The sequence below is a fragment of the Corvus kubaryi genome, unplaced genomic scaffold, assembly GCF_017639235.1.
Source record: "Corvus kubaryi isolate FWS band 111438036 unplaced genomic scaffold, C.kubaryi_AGA036_p1.0 37392, whole genome shotgun sequence".
In the NCBI taxonomy this organism is placed as follows: Eukaryota; Metazoa; Chordata; class Aves; order Passeriformes; family Corvidae; genus Corvus; species Corvus kubaryi.
The window spans coordinates 2,328,227-2,348,330 of NW_024581131.1; the positions used below are offsets into that span (position 1 = coordinate 2,328,227).

General features: G+C 38.3%; 1 protein-coding gene across 10 annotated transcripts in view; it reads right to left on the bottom strand.

Moving 5' to 3' along the window:
* Positions 1-20,104, bottom strand: part of SOX6 (SRY-box transcription factor 6) — a 374,652-nt gene that overhangs the window by 96,186 nt on the left and 258,362 nt on the right. For 8 of the 10 annotated variants that reach the window (XM_042038377.1, XM_042038378.1, XM_042038379.1 and 5 more), the window contains one exon: positions 3,670-3,793. In XM_042038377.1, the coding sequence (XP_041894311.1) occupies positions 3,670-3,793 (124 nt within the window). The remainder of the gene's footprint in view (positions 1-3,669; positions 3,794-20,104) is intronic. The other 2 variants (XM_042038382.1, XM_042038380.1) reach the window with 1 other exon arrangement.

Here is a 20,104-nt window from a genome sequence, read left to right on the forward strand (position 1 = left end):
CTTAGTCACAAAACTTGATGGAAGTAATACTTTAGTCACTGCAAGATGGAGGAGGGAGCTGTCCCTCCTAATCCTTATCTTCCTCATCCTACTCACTGTCTTGTCCTCTTGACCCAGGGCACTAAAGGGGACATACTAATCTCATTCAAGGATACTCCAGCCCACTAAGCTTTTCCGGATGCGTGTGGTTGGCTAAATGAAGGGAAACTTGCAGTGTGAGAGGAGGTATAATGGTACCCATGCTGCCCACCAGTTCCAAGCAGTAAGTGTAGTGGTCACACTCAGAAAGCCAGCGTAGTTGCTTTGCTGTACTCGGAATGCAAAATAATTCTATTAACTGCTTAGCATCTCTGGGCAAGTATTAGCTTCCTAACAGCTGCCACTCTCAGCTTCCCACTGGAATAAGTGGCAACCCCCACAACCAGGTACTCTACGAGGCTCGTCAAGCGCCTGCAGGTCAATAGTCACAACAGTCATTTGAGATGCACAGCGCCCTAAAGTTTAATTAATCCGGTATACAGTATAAATACTGAAATATGTATAAAAAATTAATTAGGTGGTCTATGCAGCTCTGATTTCTCAATTAGTACTTACCATGCCGGAAAATTATATTACATGACTTTGAGATACATAAGGAAGCATGGGACTTTGGGGATTTTTTTTCTAATGCAATTATTACTTGTCATCAGCACTTGCTAACTTTGGCGTGTTTCACCTCCTAAAGCTGCAAATATTGGGGGGGAGGGAGCCATCTCCGTCTTATAGATTCTGCCAGGCAGTAGGAAACTTTCTCCTGTCAGGCTTTATCATAGCTGTATATCTGTAAGTCCTTGAGTTTTCTGTTCATAATGATTTGCTGAGCTCAGAAGTTCATGAGCAGCAAGACGTGTACTGGAAGGGCCTCAGAACCTAATAAATTTTCTTCTCTTCTACAGGACCTTCAGTTGAGGGTATGAATTAGTGTATTTTGTTAAAGAATACCATTTTATTCCTGCAAGGCCTGGTGTTTGTGTGCAAATTTGCAACAGGATTCAGTAACTGCTACCTTGGCATTGAACTAAACAGCCATGATATTGTTTCCCAATTTAGCCCAGGAAGACATTTCTGCATGGACACATAATCACACCCCTGCTTGTACATCAAGGCAGGACTTCTCATCCTGGCTGTCCTGTCACTGTCCTGTCACTAACACTGATGCACTGCTCCCACTTTGGGGCCGGCTTATATCTAGCCCATTTTGCAGGCAAAGCAAATTAAGTGACTGCACACACAATATTTGACATTCCCTAAATGACACAGTCAGTTTCAAAAGTACTTAGTCCCCACTGCTCCTATTATTGAAATGCCTCTCACTGTGTTTTCTGAATGTCAAGGGAAACTGGCAGGGTCAAAACTCAGTCTTGCCGACATCGAACTGCAGTGAAATGAAATAGAAGATAAACAGGCAACCTAAAAGAAAATTTTAAGTGTCTGAAGGGTTAATCTATCTCCTGTCTTCCCTCAGAGGTACAAGCAAGTCTAAACTGACAGTTCTGCAGGCAAAAGTTTCATTTCTCACAAAAGTAGAGGAGTACAGGTAGTAGCAGTCGAGTTCATAAATATTCCTCAGAAATGACTTTGAAGAACCCTCTCTATGAAAGAGTATAGCTTAATCTCCAGTTTCATTAATTCCTTAACTACCGTGCCGAGAGTGCCAAAAATAGGAATTAATCAATACCAAGTGTAGTTACAGCACTTTTTTTTATCATGATGTGTCTCTGACAGAAGCTACTGACCTGCCCGGCTACCTTTGCCACACATACAGTAGAATTTAATAGCTATATTAAAGATATAAATATTATAATTTCTTTAAATCCACTGATGGTAATAAGATTATTGTAACTTCTGGTCTTTACTAACATCTTCTGGAATTACACCACTAACATACCAGCCAATGGCTCCACTGTGTAGCAAGATATCTAGGCCTAGGTTTCTTCTTGCATTTCATTCTTCTAACTTTTGCTACACATCTCTCTTTCTACATTCTGGAAAGTAAGAAAATGCCCTAAGACCACATCAGCTCCTGTTAGGAGGCCAATAGGATCAAGTTAGAGAGGTACCTTGAGGAACACTTTGGAATAAGTGCAGAAATTTGGTCATGTTCAGGAAAACATACTGGTACTCTTCTTCCTAAGTCCTTTTTGTACCAAGAAGTCTACAGAGCCAAAATTAAAACAACATGATTGAACATAACGCCTTTCAGGGGGCAGCACAACCAACAGCTTAGTCACTAGCAGTCACTACTCAGAAAACATCTCAGATTAAAATTGGAAAAGCAAGGAAAGCATGTGCTTTCTCCTGTCTGTGAGAACTAAGATATAGCCAGGGTTTTGTAGGCAATTTCCAAACCTGGCAACCCTTTGTCTTTGGCCCCTAGTTGTTGTGAGGTAGTGACATGTGTGAATAATCCTCATCCTGTGCCACCTAGAGCTATCTGCCTTTCAGAACACCAGTAACTGCTTCCAGCATACAGTGCACCAGTTTGTCAAATCGGAAAACAACTTTGGGATTTTAAAATCTGAAAATAAGATAATTAGACAGAGAATCTGTGTTTAAAGGGGAACGTCTCTGGACTAAAGAGACAGAAGGGAGTGGGACAAACGGAAATACTTGCTGAAATCCTGCTTGGCCTCACTTCATCCAATATTAAGTAAACTTGCTAGAAAAGATTCTAGGTTCAACCTGGCTTTTAATTAGCATGCTGTTTACATCATCTATTATGAGGCTTTACTTTGGATTTGACCCCGTTCCTGTTGCAGTCAACAGCAAAAGCACCACTAACATCAGTGGGAATAGGATCAATGCTTTACTTTGTACGTTTCATATTTAATGAATAAAAAAAATAAACTGGTATTTATGTTTTGTAGTTATTAGTTATCAGGTTAATATGCTAAAGGCAGCTTGACAGAGAATACTATTAATGAGCAAAATAAGGTTGCTGCTTCTGGACTGAGGTCACTTACAAAGAATGTACAAATGAAAATAAGGTTGACTTTTATTTACTTAACTATCTTCCTACATTGAATTCCTTTGGCAAAGTGTCTTTAAACATTTAAAGCCCTGTTTACAAGGAGGCTCTGAAAGTAGCTTCAAACCATTATATCCCTAATTGAATTCCCCAGGAGTCCTGTAAACTCAGAGGAAAAAAAGAAAGAAATCATAACATTTGCTAAATCATCTCGAAACATATTTCACTGCAAGGTTATGTGACCTGTTAGGAGTCTGAATGATGACTGGAACTGAACTACTGAAACCTTTTATTAACTAGATTGAAATCAAACAAAAGAGTAAGAATTTTGACACAAAACACAAATATACTGAAGATACCAGAATTAATTAAAGACATGTAGCTTTTGTACAGGGCAGATAAGATGCAAATTGCTAGGTAAGTGGGCCACTATATTTAAAGCAAATGACTTTGTGGAAATGAAGTTTAAAAAAATCATGATGTTCAATAACCAATAGTCCATCCACCTCCTTCAACCCAGAAATTTTTTTCCAAGTGGAGTTGTGAAAGCTGATTTCCAACCAGCTATGCCTGTTGTGTATCATCTGTATGAGACAGATCACACGAGAAGCTCCCATTAATGTCTTAAAATGTGCATTAGCCTCATATCCCTGTGAGCTTACCTGGCTTGTAAGTTATTCCTGGGGGGAAGAGGAATCCCTGCTGTGCTGCAGCAGCCGCTGCCAGTGTCCGCTGGTCGTGTGGAAAAATTGGGATCATGAGCGGAGGCATGTGACCCTGAACCTGCTAAACAGAAGAGAGCCTCTGATCAGAAATAGCACAAATTTGTCTTGACAGGTATTTCTCCAGCACTGATAGTGTTCTTGCGTTCACACAGTCCCACAGAACCTTTACCTTAATGCAATCCCTGCCAAATTCACATTATCACATCAAAGACCTCACAAACATTGTTTTCCCTCAGTGTCAAAGGTGTAACAGTCTCAGTGAACTGCACATTTCCCTACTTCTTCCTGGCTCTCTATCACTTTTTTTTTTTAATATTCCCTGTTCTGGCACAAGGTAAAAAAGGTACAAAACATACCAAGTTTTTTTTTAGAAGTAGTGTGGTATGTGTTTCTATTAATTTTTCACAAGTTTTCTCATCATTGGTCACAGACAGCACAGTGACAAGCATTTAGAAGCAACCTAACGCTGCAGTATCTACTTTGATGTTCAAATTTTAGTAACCTTAGGGTAATTTTAATTCTGAGATCTTACAACAGGGTATTGTTCACATAAATACCAACAGCTCAGGTATGTTATTTCAAAATCTCACCACTGTACTAAAGAGTCTTCTAGTCAACACCACAACTCTTAAGATTTAAGGCTCCAACATCTTGGCTCCTAAATAAACTAACATACTCTGCCACACACACCTCACTATAAGATATAAATTGCTTGTCTGTCTTAGCAGTTTTATAGCTTTATGCACTATCATGAAGCTTGGTAATCATAGAGCTGCATTCAGAGACCATTTCAGAACAAAACCTCCTATATGAAATTTAATTTGACTGTAATAGATGTATAAAAAAACCACAAACTTCCACAAGGAAAAAAATTCTTCACCTTATACTAGCATTTGTAGTCAACAGATAGAGAATTATGTGATAGCATGATGCCCGTTAAATCCACATAGTAATTTCCTTAAGTTACAGTACCTGTGTTTCAGAGACTGTGGCTAAGATCTCAAAGAGTTTTTATCTATCATTCCTCAACCCCAGAAGTACCCAAGGGTTTGACTATGATTTTTCTGATTAGCAGTTAAGCAAACATATAATGCTTTATACATCAAAGCTGGTAAATGTAGGAAAAAATTGGGGGTTTAGGCAGAAAAAAAATAATTTTCCCTCATCCTACCATAAATTGGTGGAATTAAATACTATTAAAAACCTAAAGTACACTTCAAGCAATTTTTCGCATTTAATTCCTAAAAAACTTTTTTGGTCAAATCCCATATGTTGACCTATGACATTGTTTAAATAGCACTAAATTTTCTTGTCATATCCCCATTACTTTCACAACCATTGATGCAGTGCAGAAATGCTACTGTGTGTATCTAGGAGGGTTAATTTACCAACAACTCTTCTCTTGGGAAAGCCCTAAGATGGAGGTTAATAAAGGTCAAGCAAAAAATAAACACTTTACAGTATTTTTTGAATCCATTCCTCAGGAAAATCAACTTATAATAAAAAGGTCTTTGTGCAATTACTGCTATGGCACTGGGGCGTGAAGGAAACTAGCTTTACGCAGCTATTTCTCTCATTTTAGCTGAGGTAAGCCTGGCTGTGTGTTTTAGGTTATGCATTAAACTTGGTCAGACTGTAGTTGATCCCCATGTGCCCAGAACAGGCATTTAGCTCTGATAAAATGATTCTGGTTTTGCTGCATGGCGTTTCTATACATTGGCTCTACAGGAGTACAGCAAAGGAAAACCATAGGCTTTGTCTGATAGAAGCAACTGTACGAGAAGAGATTCAGTGCAATACAACTTGCAAAAATTTGCAGTAGTTCCTAATTAACATCTATTCAAATGGAGCCAAAATCTTAAGAAATATCCCCCACATAAAGTATTTACATGGGGCTGCAAAGGTGCAAGACTCCAACACAATCTCACAAGACACAGAAGAGATCAGAGTGCTATGGTTTAAGTGAAGGTGCAAACATACCCACAGCAATATTTCACTCTGTTGTGTCATAAAGATAATTTGAAACATATCACAACCAAATCCTATGATACATTCCTGTAGATTTTGATCTACTCAGCCATATAGATTTTGTTTAAAGTCTCAAATAAAAGCACTTCTGTAAGTGTGGGGAATTACCATTTCAGGTTCTGGCTATCTGCTATTCTTCCTACTGAATTCAGGAGCAGGTCTTCAGTCTGTATAATCAACATAACTTTGACTAAAGGTTACATTTAGGCTGTAAGTTTGGATTTACAATTAAGAGACTTTTACAGACTGAAAAAAGTTCATGCTGAATGGCCACCATTCCCTACCACAGGTCTTCCCTCTGGCACATATGAAATAGTATTCTTATGTAAGTGTTGGTTTCACACAGAATTATTATATACATGGGTGTCCATTTTGAGCACAGGTCAATTGAAAAGCATGAATAAGCACTGAAAAGGAAGAGAATGTAAAAGTACCACTGATCACAGAATTATTAAATATATAAAATGAATGCAAAAAATCCAGTTAACTCCTTAATTTTTGACAATTTCTATTCCTCAGAGTTTTATTATTATGAAAGTGATGGGTTTGATTTTACTGAGGGGGGAGGAATTGGGAGGAGGGGTTGATTGGTGTACTTCATAAAATCGGCTACATGCCCAGAAATTTTAATTGCTGAGATGTTCCTCAGGTCTTTCTGAAAACCAAGACGGGAGCAGATGCCCAAGAAACACTCTGACTCTGTCTCTTCCCATTCGTAAAAATAGCGTATTGTTGGATTGGCACTTTCCCCTTTTGTCTCCTCTGTGCTAAGTCGTTGATGATGCCATTTTTTGCCATCTGCCCCAGAGCTTCATTAAAGATACATGAATGGACTAACTGGGCTGCTATCTTGTGAGGAACAGGTGCTATTGTTTGTCCCCAAAGACTTGCACTAAAGATCTCACTCAGAATACTTGAGAAAGAGCATCTGCAGCAGTCAGTCAGAGAGTAACTTGGCAGAGCCCATGCTATGGGCTAATATGCAGAGACACTCAGGGGGACTCATTTTCTCTTTCATGAAGTTGGATTTTTTGGGGGGTTTTTTTGGAGGGGTTTTTTGGAGGGGTTGGGTTGTTTGTTTTTTGTTTTTTGGTTTTTTTTATGGGTAGCGTATGTTTGATTTTGAACAATTCTGCCAGTCTATATTTTTAACTGATTATATAAACCCTGGAGGAAACCTGAATATATTCTCTCCACAATTCAGTTCTGTTACACCAAGTAAATTCAACTCTTATATAAAGCTACCTCATAAAATTAATCTTTGTTTCTATAGAGCAAGCTCAGGTTTAACTGTGTTAAACACAGAAATCTGCCGAGATTAGGGAACACTTGAAAGGTAGTGTACCATTCCTTTAATATCCCATCACAACTCTGACGGCCCTTGGGAACTGATTACAGCACTTCCTTGCCTGAGATCTAAGTCAGGAAGCAACTTTAGAGCAAATCAGCCCTGATTAGTTCAAGAAGCAACTTCCAATTTGATTCTCCCTGAAATAATAAAAGCTGGTGGCCTGTTTGATAAGCTGGGCAAATCTGCAGTGCTTTGTCCCACAGTCCTGTGAGTGATAATGTCAGAAGTTGGCTGAACAATCCTCCTTGTTAAAGAATCATTGATAGTGTTGTGCATGGAAAATGTAAGCCAAAGTGATACGTTGTGCAAAAATAATGCTTTGAATTAAAACGATCTGCCTCTTTTGGATAAGGAGCACAGCATATTTAGTGAGACTGAGAAGGAAGAAGAGTTATGTCTTTAAAAACCAAAGCTGCCTCTACAACAACTAACATTGCAAGTAGAGAATAAAAGCATTCAGAGAAAAGGGTGGCAGCACTGCAAGCAAAGACGCAGCTCACACATTTCTGCTTAGCTGTGAGGATCACAGGTTTTGAGAGCAGAAGTAATCCCACCCTATAATGGCAGATGAATTCCTCTCCCTTTAGAAGATCAAACTTTGCAAGTTGCCTCTCTCTGCACAATCTACTTCAGTAAAAAGTGCCATCTTTTTGAGAGAAAGCACAACCTTTATAATATTTTATCCCTTCTTTAAAGTTTTTTTTCTTTTTTCTTACATCCAGCACTAGTATAAAGCAATGTAAGTGGCTAAATATCCTCTAATTGCCTACAATACTTCAGCATGGCTATTTAAAACCATTGCCATCCCCTTCTTCAACCAATTAAATCTCTGGACCCTGTTCTCAAACTGTGGAAATCTTGAGATTGGCTTTGAATCTAACAGACTACTCCAACACAAGTTAGCTGAGAAACCAATCTTTGAATTTTGAATTGACTTTTTTCTTTAGTACAGGATGAACAGAACCTTTTGTTGTTGTGAAGTTGCAGCCTCTGTGGGAACCTAAGTTGCTCACAGGGAGCTTTGGACTTTTCATAGTTTAAATTTTAATTTCTACCTAAGACTTTTTAACTTCCTGAGTAATTGGTACACGCAGACTACTTTAACCTAAGTCCTCACTGAGCTTTGAATTTCCATAGTAAAACTGCGTTGGAAATTTTCTAGTCTCTCATTTAGAAACTACATTGTAATAGATTTCCAGGTAATGGCAGTATAACTTGTAAGGATGGGCATTTTCAGACTGCTCAAAATATGTTTATATGATAGAACATAGTGGCTGTAACTGATAGCTCAACAGGTTATATTTTAGGTTGATTCATTTTAAAATAAGTCTTAATGGCACTGAGAGAAGTGTTTGTGCTCCCAGAACTACTAGTGCAAGATTTTAAATATCCTGTATATGATATGTATTTACATCAGCTGCATTTTAAATAGTCTCTATGCAATACGTGGCACTGTTACTTTGATATCACAGTTAGATTTTTGTTTATTTCAATAACTACTGTTGGGCTTTGTTGTTTTTTGTAAGAGAAGAAATATCAGAAGCTTTAATAATTTAAATTTTATTTTGACTAAGTCAATTGGGGGGTGCTGCAAGAACACAAACATGTTGCATAAAGAAGTAGGGACTTCTTTTATGAAAACTTCATATGTGAAAGTCAAAGGAACTTTGTAAATGTTTAAAAGCCACTACATGCTAAGATTTCTGCAGGCTTGAGCTTAAATCTCCTCCCCAACTCTGTCAACATCATAATGAACTCATGCCATCACTGAGCCCCATCATGGTCCCAGAAATTATCTATTTAGAATAGCTGCAGAAGGATTGTACTATAATTTTTTTTTTTTTGGAAGTATCTTTGGTTACAGTTGAATGGTGTGGCTGTTTTATTTGTGCTGTTCTGGTGAAGCAAAGTGACCATAAGGCTGGGTTAGCTGTCCAGCTCAGTTGTGAAGGATCTGGCTACTTTGTGTGCAAGTGTGGCTCAGCCTTTTGCTTTGGGCTCAGAAATGTAACTAATAAAGTCCCCAGGCTTTGAATTAATGGCCATCAATGCCCAACATTCCCTAACGTAAAGAAAATATGTGAGAGTGGACCCAAACAATTAAGTGAGAAATCTCCTCTAGTGAATAATCCCAGGGAAGCACCTGTGACTCTGCATGAGGAGGAAAGGCAATAGGAGAAAGATGGTCTCCAGCAGACCCAAAGTGATCCCCCAGTCACTGTGTCATAGCTAGGACACTGGAAATCATGTCAATATAGCTCCCACATTGAAAATCATTCAGAGACTACTTTCTGCTCCTGCTAACAATACAGAACCACTGGAGATCTCTCTGTATAGGGGTGTATATTATGTTCTAATTTATCTGCTGCCTAATTATCTACAGTCTAATTGAAAAATGTTTCCTCTCAGTGAAAGTACGAGAGCCACAAAGAAAATGTCTGCCAATGGGATCCCAGGGGAAGTGTTGGCAAATAGACTCTAAAGAAGATACCATAGACTAACAATGTGAGAATATTTCAGACTGGAAATACTATGGAAAAAATATGTAGCCCACTATTGACTTTGTAAAGGGACAAAACTGCTATTTTCTTTCTTTTCCCCTATCATTTTTTTCCATTTGTCCAATGCATCAGCATGATTTGGAGATTTAAGTCTATGGCAGTGACCACAACATTAATGTGAAAATTGCAACCATGACCATACAGTAAAACAGAGAATTCTTATTTTTTATTATGTTTTTTCCTCACCACTTTGAAACTTTAAGTGAAATAAACTTAAATTCCATTCCCATTACTTGGGAAATCAAGAAGGAAGCAACAGAAAAATACTGCCAACATCACTGAAAACAGAATAGTTTCAAACACTAGATATAATTTCATTCCTATTAGCTTCTCATTATGTTGCCCTGTTTTTATCTAGCTCCTTAACTATCTGGAAATATAGAATTCAACTAAAGATGATCTCATGAAGTTAGGAGTATGATAAATGGTAATTAAATCTATTTAAATTGTCTGTATTTTAAGAAACTCTCACTAGGAGGGATGGAGAACATCTCTGCTATAGAGAAATAAATAAAACATGTTATGCAAAAGTGAATTTATAGTTCATTTGGAATTAGAGATCTACCACCTTTTCAATCCATACAAATGCATAATCTTGTCAATTAAATATTATTGTTAAGGTCTAGTAGTATGTTAAAATCACTTTAAAGTGCAACTAAGGAAAATTCATGTGTGTTTATTACTCCTTAAGGGTCTATTAGTGGGTATTTTATTCAGATTTGTGTTGTAAAATCTGCATAAACTCAGCATATTGTTATCCCCATGTGTGCATTTGTTTGGTTAAAGCATAACAGCAAATCTCTATTACTGCAACTTCTGGAAAAGTCAAGAGAACTAAAACAGTCCTAATTTTAATCAGATACAAACAGTTATCTCTACAGAAGTGAAGAGTTGACTATTATGCAAATTGTCACAGTTAGTGGTCACCAAGCCATCACAGAAGACTGAGCAAGTCAATTATTTCAGATGTTTCCAAAGACTAGTGAAGATGTATGTTTCTCATTTGCACCTTGTCTTATTCATGCCAAAATAAGAAAAATATTGCAGCCTAATGATACTTGTTGATATTTTTTATACACGAAAGCTCCATTACTTCAGCTCCAATCTAAATATAAATTATGTTAGAAATCCCTTATTAGCTATGTTTTTATGGTGATATCAAAATGTGCAAGATTTTTGGAGTACATTGAAATTTCCTGTTTGTGGAAATATTTAGAGCAAGAGATGCTTTAAAATTTGTGTTTGCTATTGGTGCTTTTGAGCAGTTTCTCCGCACACATTTTTCGAGACAGAGTTCTTTTTTTTTTAATACTAACCATCACTAGTTATTAACATGAAACTAATTTCCTCAATGTACAGTATAAAAAAGCCATGTCAGGCCACAAAACTGATGGTTACTAAAGGAGTAATTGTCTTTCACTTTAAAGAGAAGCTCCAGCAGAGGTAGGAATAAAAAAAAAGTCTTTCAATGCCTCTGATCAAAAATCCTTCTGCACTGTAGAGGTAAATAAAGGTGCAACAAAATAGAACATATTTAAACAAATACAGAATATAACTGAAACTGGGGAGGGCACCAATGAAAACGTAGGAGTTCTGGTGTTTTCTTCACTGTGGGAAGAATTTTGTCCTGAGCAGCATAGTGTTTTTAAAGCTTTCTATATTTTCACTGATGTTCCAAGATTTGTAACTACATTATAATATCACTACATAAGGACTTAGATCTACTACATACTTTACAAGTATTAATTAATTCAAGCTCAAAGACCCATTCAGGAGAGAGTATTACACCTACAGTTTACACAGGAGGACTCTCAAAGAGGCCCAGATTTCTTTTCCAGTGGCAGAAGTGATGATGCATGGTGGAGATGAACCAATTCCATTCAATCTGCTGCTTGCAACTTTTACATCTCACCACACAGTTGTACCGAGAGCCACCCGAGGTGCAGAGCTATGGCTAACAAGGCACATGCTCTGTTGGAAAATCAGGAGGCAGTTTTGAGCAGACCCATGCCAGCACTTCACAGTTTAGCCCTCCAACACTCTCATAATGGCAGGATACAAGGGCGGAGGTGAGGCACAGGTGTGAAAGGAGATGCCTTTCCCATCCCACCCAGTCCTGTGGCTGGTTTCTACTGTTATTTATTATAAAGAAGAATTAATTCAAAGAGAAGGAGAGGCAAGTGTTGCTATTTTTCCTCAAGCCTAAATGCATAATATTCAAGAGACTAGGTCAAAGGAGTTATTCATATCCAGTGAGAATATTCCTGCTCCTGTATATTTTTGAAAGATATTTAATGCAGAATAGTAACCTAGATAACTTCCAGAAATCATATGATGTTTATGGAGTGTTTAGATCGAAACACAAAGGGTTATCAAAGGCAATTATGTGGAGAACTAGCTTAATGCAGAAAACTTCTGAGTCTAGAGATCAAAGTCAAATCAGAATACTGATTGCATGCAAAAATTAATTTGTTCCATCTCTTCCTAGGATTCCTCAGATTTTGACATGATCTGACCATCTTTACTCAGAAAAGGATCCAAGGTGTGTTTGCACAGTATGACTGAGGTGATTGCCACTGCTGGTACATGGTAATTATTGCAAATTTGGGAGCAAGCATCAGAGTTTGTAAACTTCCAGTGACATTCATACAGCCTGCGTGCTTCCTACAACAACTGTCTCGCTCAGGTCGATTTTATGGGCTTCTCAACCTTCTACAGCATTTACGATTTATCTACAAAAACATTGTGAAAGAACAAAATCATTAGAAAGGTAAAATAAGGCAGAAAATCAGGAAATGTTTAAAATGAGCACTGGGTATTCCTTATCCAACTTTAGGTATTAAAATTCCAGCAACAGCTATAGCTCAGATATAAAACCACACTGCTGTGCTGCCTTTTCTGCAGAGGATCCTGACACTCGAGAAGGAATGCCAACCTTCCCATTTTCTGGCTTTCCCCAATTTGTCAGAACTCCAGCGTCACTTAGGGCGCGCTTTCGGCTCGCGAACAGACCCTCGCCGTGAATCCTATGATCGCACTCAGGTTAGAGCGACGCCGCCTCCCAAGCCGGGGTAAAATTCCTTCGGCTCCCCACGGCAGCCGGCGGGAGCCCGCAGCACAGAGCGGAGCCGCAATTCCCGTTCTCCCGTTCTCCCGACGCCGCCGCCGAGGGCCGGCTCCTCCGCAGCCCCGGCGCGCTGGATGGGGCTGGTGCGATCAATGCGGGCTCAGAGCCGCGCAGCGCTCCGGGGCAATAACAATGGCCCTTTGTCCAGCTGTGGCCGCTTCCCCCGCTGCAGCCAGGCCTTATCTGCTCAGGAAATGCCTGCTTTAACTGACAGGTAGGAGATTAAATCTACAGCTGCCGAAACACAATCTCCGCTCTGTTAGATAGGCTTTCATTGAAAAGCACTACAAACACATAATTTGTTTATGTTGTACCAGCAATCTTTGACAAAGCAGACTGTCTAGCTGAGACAAATGTGGTTAAACCCATTTATTGTATTATTTCTGCTACACAGAACAAGCTCTTAAAACGTAGAAACTACACAAGGCACAAAGCTCTAGCTGTCTCAAGAAACCAAGAATAGATGACTTCTTGTTACACTAGCCCCCTTTACACAGCATAACATGTGCCCTCCTGGAAAACATCCACTGTGATTTCTTTCTTTTCTTTTTCACTCTCCCCTCCACACTAACCCCCCCCCTTTTTTTTTCTTTTAAAGGGGATGGTTCAATGATGTTTATGTTCCAGGTTTTAAAGTTTCTTTTGTTTTCTCTAGCATCAATAGCTATAAAACAACTAAGTCAGTCAAAGGATGCCTTTAGTTTTAAGAAACAAGGGGATATTTTTGAGAGACTACTTCTCAAAGAAAGAATCATTTTCCAGACACACTGTCTGGTCTTCCTGACTTAATGCATGCTCAAACCAAAGTTTTGCCTGACTAATGAATGCTGGACTGACACCCCCCACCCCTTCTCTCTCTGTTTTTTAATCATCAATCACCTATTTCTCAAAACATTACTTCATTTTTGTTACACCTTCTGCCTTATTTTAAAATAATATTGCTGGCTGTTTATTTCAAATGAAAGGTACAGGGAACTGATGAATTAAGTGTTTATAAATCTGAGTTTTCAGATTGAAAACAACCTTTTCCATAATGCAAAGGCTTTATAAGTAAAACCTGTCCTTTAGCCCTAGTTTCTTCTGGCCATATATTACTCCTAGTAAACTCTGCTACAAGAACTAAATGAGTGCTATATACTGAATATGAGAAGGGCAGTGTTTGCCTCTCAGAAGGAGAAGCCTCAGAAACTCTTACTCCAGGGGAGCAGGACTGGTCCCAAGAACACGATGGCCCACAGCATTCTTGTCTTTCTGTATTTAAGGCTCCATTCTCTGCTGATCTGCATATGCACCCCAGTTAATGTTACTGGGAGTTCTGTACACACACAGATGTGCTCAGCGACTGGCATACTAAAACATCCCTTCACTCTAGTGAAATTCAATAAATGAGCTTTCCCAGTGTTATTAATACAGATGCTCAATAAGGAAGATCTTGTAAAGCACCAAATTGTTGCTCTAATGGTTAATCATAATTAAAAGGAAAAGAAATAGGAAGAGTAGTCAACACCTTAATCTTTTACCATTTGCTTTACTTCTATAACCTTCCTGCCTCTCCTGGGGCATTCTTTTCCATACCCTTTTGCAACATGTTGGTTTCCATATTATTTTATTTAACCTTAATCACGGCATTCATCTCTGGGTTTGAGAGGAAGCTGTAACGGAGCTACCCTACAAGCTGCCACTCAGACCATTCCGTTTGGCATAAAATTAAAAAAGTACGCAATAAACTGGCTGAATCCATAGGGAATCCCTCAAACAGCATGGATAATGAGGGGAATCCATAACAGACATAAACAAACCCAGAAAGATGTCTGGGGCCAACATCATTATGTAAGATATATGCCCAAGACGTATGGGCATATGTTTGAATGTTCAAACTAAGCCTGTATTAGATTGATTGAATCTCAGCATGGGGTTCAGTTAATAAACAAACCTTGCCTTCAGAAAATATTTGGAGCTGAAATCATGTATTATAGCCAGGCACCTACTACATGTGGCACTAAGATGCCCTCCTACCTTAAAGCTTTCTTAAAGCAGGATGGTAAAGGAAATGAGAGATCCGCACTACCAGAGGAACAGATACAATTTTCAGATTAAGTGGCACCACTCTAAAGGCAGTTGTTATCCACAGACTGTATTTCAGTCTGTGCATCAGGGGCATATGAATAGAATTCACATTAAAAATTAGAGACCGTTTTGAATCTTTGGGCTTTGATTCACACTTCCCATGTTTTTTAAACATGTTACTCATATTCTCATAAAGGATACAACAATAATGCTAGCAAATCTTCTTGGTAATTATCAATTTCACTGTAGAATAGCTTTTTTGCTATGCTTGGCTTGTTAAAAAAATGCATTTTGCTCACCTCGGGGTACACCATTAGCTTGCATATTTGCTCTTTTCCTTTTTTCCAGGTTTTGTTTAAATATTCTTCTTAAACCTGTATATTAATCACTGCTCAGAGGGCGAAAGAATTTGCAGGAGCAGCTGAAGTGCTACTTTTTTCCCAAAGTAGGAACTAGTTAGTGCTGACACTTTTTACTCATTGGAAGATGCATGAAAGAGAGATAGAGAAAGAAAAAAAATTGAAAGTAAGGATGAGGGCTGACTTGATGGTAGAGAGGCCAACAGATCAGTCTAACAAACATAATAAAACCTTGCAAAACTGTGAGCTGCAATGGCATGTCCTCGTGACAGCCAGATCCAGAAAGTTACCCTTGTTGTAATTTTGATCATTGAGTCAGGTAATAAGGAAACAAGAGAAGGAACTGTGCAAAGATGCCCACCCAAATAGACTTCCAAAATCAGAGCAGAAGACAAAAAGCTTCTTTTAATAGTTCTGTTCCAGTTCTTACATCTGGGTTTACCTGTAGACTACTGTGCTCCATTTTGAATCTGTGTTTTGGTGTTAAGCTACAGGGGAAACAACTGCAAAATATTTCAGAGTGTGTACCTGTAGCACCTTAGTTCTCCAGCACCATGTCCACAGGTGAACCATGTTTATGTACACTGAAGATGACTTTAGGGAAATTTTTTTTCTCCTAAAAAGTGCACTGTGGAAGTATGTGTGTAGCATGTGCCATGATAAAGTCACACATCTTAACAAGCAGAAGCTTTCCTATTAGACATTTTCTTAAAATGAAAGTGAATATCTCTTTCTCTCTGTATATGGATTCATAAGTGTATAGCTATGTTTATATATTTCATGTCAAAAATATAAAAGCAGATTCTATATATACACATGAGTACCTATAGAATAGATTCTATATATATATATCTATAACACATTTCTATACATATTTTTTTTTACAAATAATCTTAAATATGCATATATATATATATACACATGTATGTATGTAGAACATGCTTTCCTTTTGTTTCCCAAATCCCTCACTCGGGATTTCTGTGTTCTAAGATCCATTTGTCTATCCAATTCGCCTGCCGTACTCCTGGATAGTCTCCATTTAAATTACTTCCTGGGATACATAAAACCTGTGTTTCTGCAAAGCTTACTCTGGGCAGAGCACCTTTATCAGGAGATGCACTTTGAGCATGATACATTTAACAAGTTTGCTGCTGAGTGAAGAAGTCAGCAAGCCAGCTGGGCTAATCATAGTTACTTGAGTAACAAAAAGAAAGTCTTTCTAAAATCATTCTATCACTCACATCTATTATTGCTGGATTTCTTTCTGTCTCTTCTATTTATCAAATAATTTTTTTTCTCCTTCCCTTAATCTCTTCACTCCTCACCTTCAGTCTCTTTACAAAACTCTTAGCATTAACTCTCACTTTGTCTCTTTTGGGGGGTAGGTTTTGTGTATGCAAGGCAGCTATCCAGCAGCAAATTCTCCTTTTTAGGCCAGTGATACCAAGAAAGCAGCGCCCAAATGTTATCAATAAATTTCCATTATAAGGAAGGAGACCATACCGAAGTACATTTGGCTTTCTTGTCTTTAGGATGGTCATTGTCACGAATTCAGGAAAAGCTTAGACATAAAAGTAGCACCACATCAAGGAAATGAGGACACCTATGAACATGTGGTTTTTAAGATAGACACATGCAGCTGAAACAAATTAAATTTGTGCTTTTTTAAAACCCTCCTACTGCATTCAAGCATCTTCAGAGTAAACAATTCTCTTACCCAAACTCCCTGTTTTGTTACCACATGTTTTTCTCCACTGTCTTTTCATGTAAATAAGACTTTTCAGCATTTAATTTTCTATTTCAGTTTAGGTACTCCTTTGAAAATACTTTTTAGGTTGTTGGGGTTTGGGGGTTGTTGTTTTTTTCTCACTGTAAATCAGTCTAACTCCAAAACTGCAACAGAAGAAAATACAAGAAAATAGGATACCACTGTAGGATTTCTGAGATGTGAGGGCAAATGGGCTGAACAGGATTAATGGGAGGTGCACAGACCAGCTAATCCATGTGCTTATTTTTGACCGCACTCATATTGCCTTTTTAAGGGACATGAAGGGGAGAGGTGGGGTAATGTATTTTAAGGAAAACAGAGGAAGGGGTTTTGCTTACTATTTGTCAGTAATGTGTAGAAATTATTTAATGCTTAGACCCAGAAATGCCCATCCATGCTTTTTAGAATAGATCTGTGATATTATTCCTATATGTCTGCTTTATTTTGCAGCTGAATAGAGCAATACCCACTGCATTTCCACCCTGCATTTCTACGTGCATCCCTGGTATAGCTGCCCCACAGGTGGCTGGTGCACATGGGACTGTGCTGTTTGTGGCTCTGTTACAAACAGCAGTGTACACCCAACTCATCTCAGTATTCACATTGTATTTTTTCAGTGTACATCTCGATTCTCCCTCCTGGAAGTCTGGACCATGTTCAAATCACTCATTCGTTTTCCATACTCACTGTCTGACTGCCTTTTGCTGTTACTACTCACTGCTATAACCTCTGTGCTATGCATAATAAAAATCTTTCCCATCTGAGTTGTCTGCCATGGTTACTGGAAATCTGCTGTATGCAGCATTCCCAAGAGCAGGAAATGGAAGGTACCTTTACTGCAATTGGATAAATATCACCTTTTCTTTAAAAGGGACGTTTACCCGCACTGAAACTACATCTAATGGTGACTGCTAAGCTACCCCCACCTCTGTAATAGAATTCCTGTTAATTTGCATTTTACTCCTTCTGGTGTTGACATAATAACTGGAGTATATGCTCCTTTTCACTTTTCATCCCTTGCATTAAGAAAAAAAGACAATTTCTCTAACATTTCACAAAATTTCTCCAGAAAATATAGCTAGGGTAAAAACTATCTTATCACTGCCTACTTATGATGCTTTTTAACTGAGTTTGCATGTTAATTTATTGCATGCTTTGTTTGTAAATGTGCTTCTGAAATAAATGAAGCATTTACAAATATGATTAATCTACAGATTCAGAAGCACGCAATAAAGAAACAAATTGCTGCGTGCCCTTGTCCTTTTACACAGAAGCTAAAATACAACTTTCAAATGTCTAAGACTGCCTAGCTTTATTTTTTCTTTCAATAAAGTTGTTTAAAATGGAAGTTTTCAGCAACCAAATTTTTACTAAGTTCCTGGTTCCAGTTTCATTTATACTAGTGTAACTCAGAAGCAACTGCAACATATGCTGTAAACCAACACCAGTGTAAACACTGTGTAGATGAGGTCAAAATAAGGCTGTTATTGTATGACTTTTAGAGTGCTCATGTAGATTAATATTCTCACCCCTTAACAGCTTTAGACACATCAGCATGAACACAGAAATGCAACAAGTTGAAAATTCAAAGTACATTTACTAGTGTATTTTATGCCACTCACATTTTCAGTCAGACCACCCAGAGCAAAGAAAAGAAAAAGCCACAACAAAAAAAAAAGCCCTCTGCATTGTTTGCAATAATATGGAAGGAAATTGAGTGTATATTCTCTTCTTCCTGTATTTTCCAGCTAGATTAAGCTGTTGTCTTCACAATTGCCTCCCAGCTGCTGTGACTTGTGAAAACAACAGACCCTGCTCTGTTGTCTGCAGAAAGCCTGGATTGTTATGAGTAACTTTATTGCAGGCACATGAGTGTGTTAAGACTTTAAAACACGCTCAAATGTCATGTGCACACCCAGTGACGGGCAAGAATAATTATGAAAAAACAAGAATTCTATGTCTACGAAACAGTGTCAGACAAAATGGGCCATTCATTGTGTTCCTTTGGGAATGCTTGGACTCTCCAGCCAGAAAACAAAAAAGGCACTTTTTTCCTGCCGTAGGCTGAATACTTAGCTTTGCCATCTGAGCCCTAAGAAAACATGGGCCCCCTCTCTAACTACTGGCTGGCCCGCACACAGTAAAAAGTATTAATGTCCCCCTTTTTTCCAGCAGTTCCCTCTGTGTAGGCTGCGGCCAATGTAAAGTCAATGCAAAGACAAAACAGTTTGCCTAACATTAGTAAAAAAAACATAACTCTTGTGCAGTCTGAAAATCCCTCTGACACACAGAGGTTTTATTCTAAGGCATATCCCCTCTATCCTTCGGTGAGTTACCGTAGCTACTGTTAATGCTTTTAGCAGGTAATAACCGCTGCCTGCTGCTCCCCTTCGAGCTTTCCAGAAGTCTATGGATGAATCAAATTGTGTGCAATTGTTAAACACTATCATCTAATTGCCTCTTTTGCTACTGTCCGTTTGCACATTTGGTCTTCCTAAACAGAATGCTTCTGCCCCTGGAAGGATTCACAGAAACGGAAGCATAACATGGCTTAGATCAACATCAGGTCATTTTGATATCAATTTTTTTTCCTCACAGGTGGACTAACTCCAGTCTCATCTGAAGAATGATAAACTACAAGCAAACGAAAAGCTTTTTGTGCTCTTTCTAATAATAATTTCTGTGACAGACACAATTTGTCTAATGTATATTTTTAAGCTATGGAATCACATTTGTCAATATTTTTTGATCTAGCATCTACTCAGAATACTCAACTAAGCATTGGTACATCTTTAAAAGAGGTGACCATACCAATTCAGTACTACATTGGAGCAATGTTTTACAGAAATAGAAACAACCCACAGTGACTTGGAAAATCCTTGTGTGCTATCCATAAAAAAAGAATTATTTTTTATGAATTTGGCCCAGTTTCTGGATATGGATTTTCAGGTTATTATTTAAGACACTTAGCATGGATTCTACCTTGCCATGCTCAAAGCAGGCCAGGAAATGAGAAAACAATGGAACCATAATTCTGAAGGGCTCTAGTGCATCTGTATGTTTGTAAGGAGTGACAGAAGGAAAAATGAAGGGCAAATTGCAACTCCCACA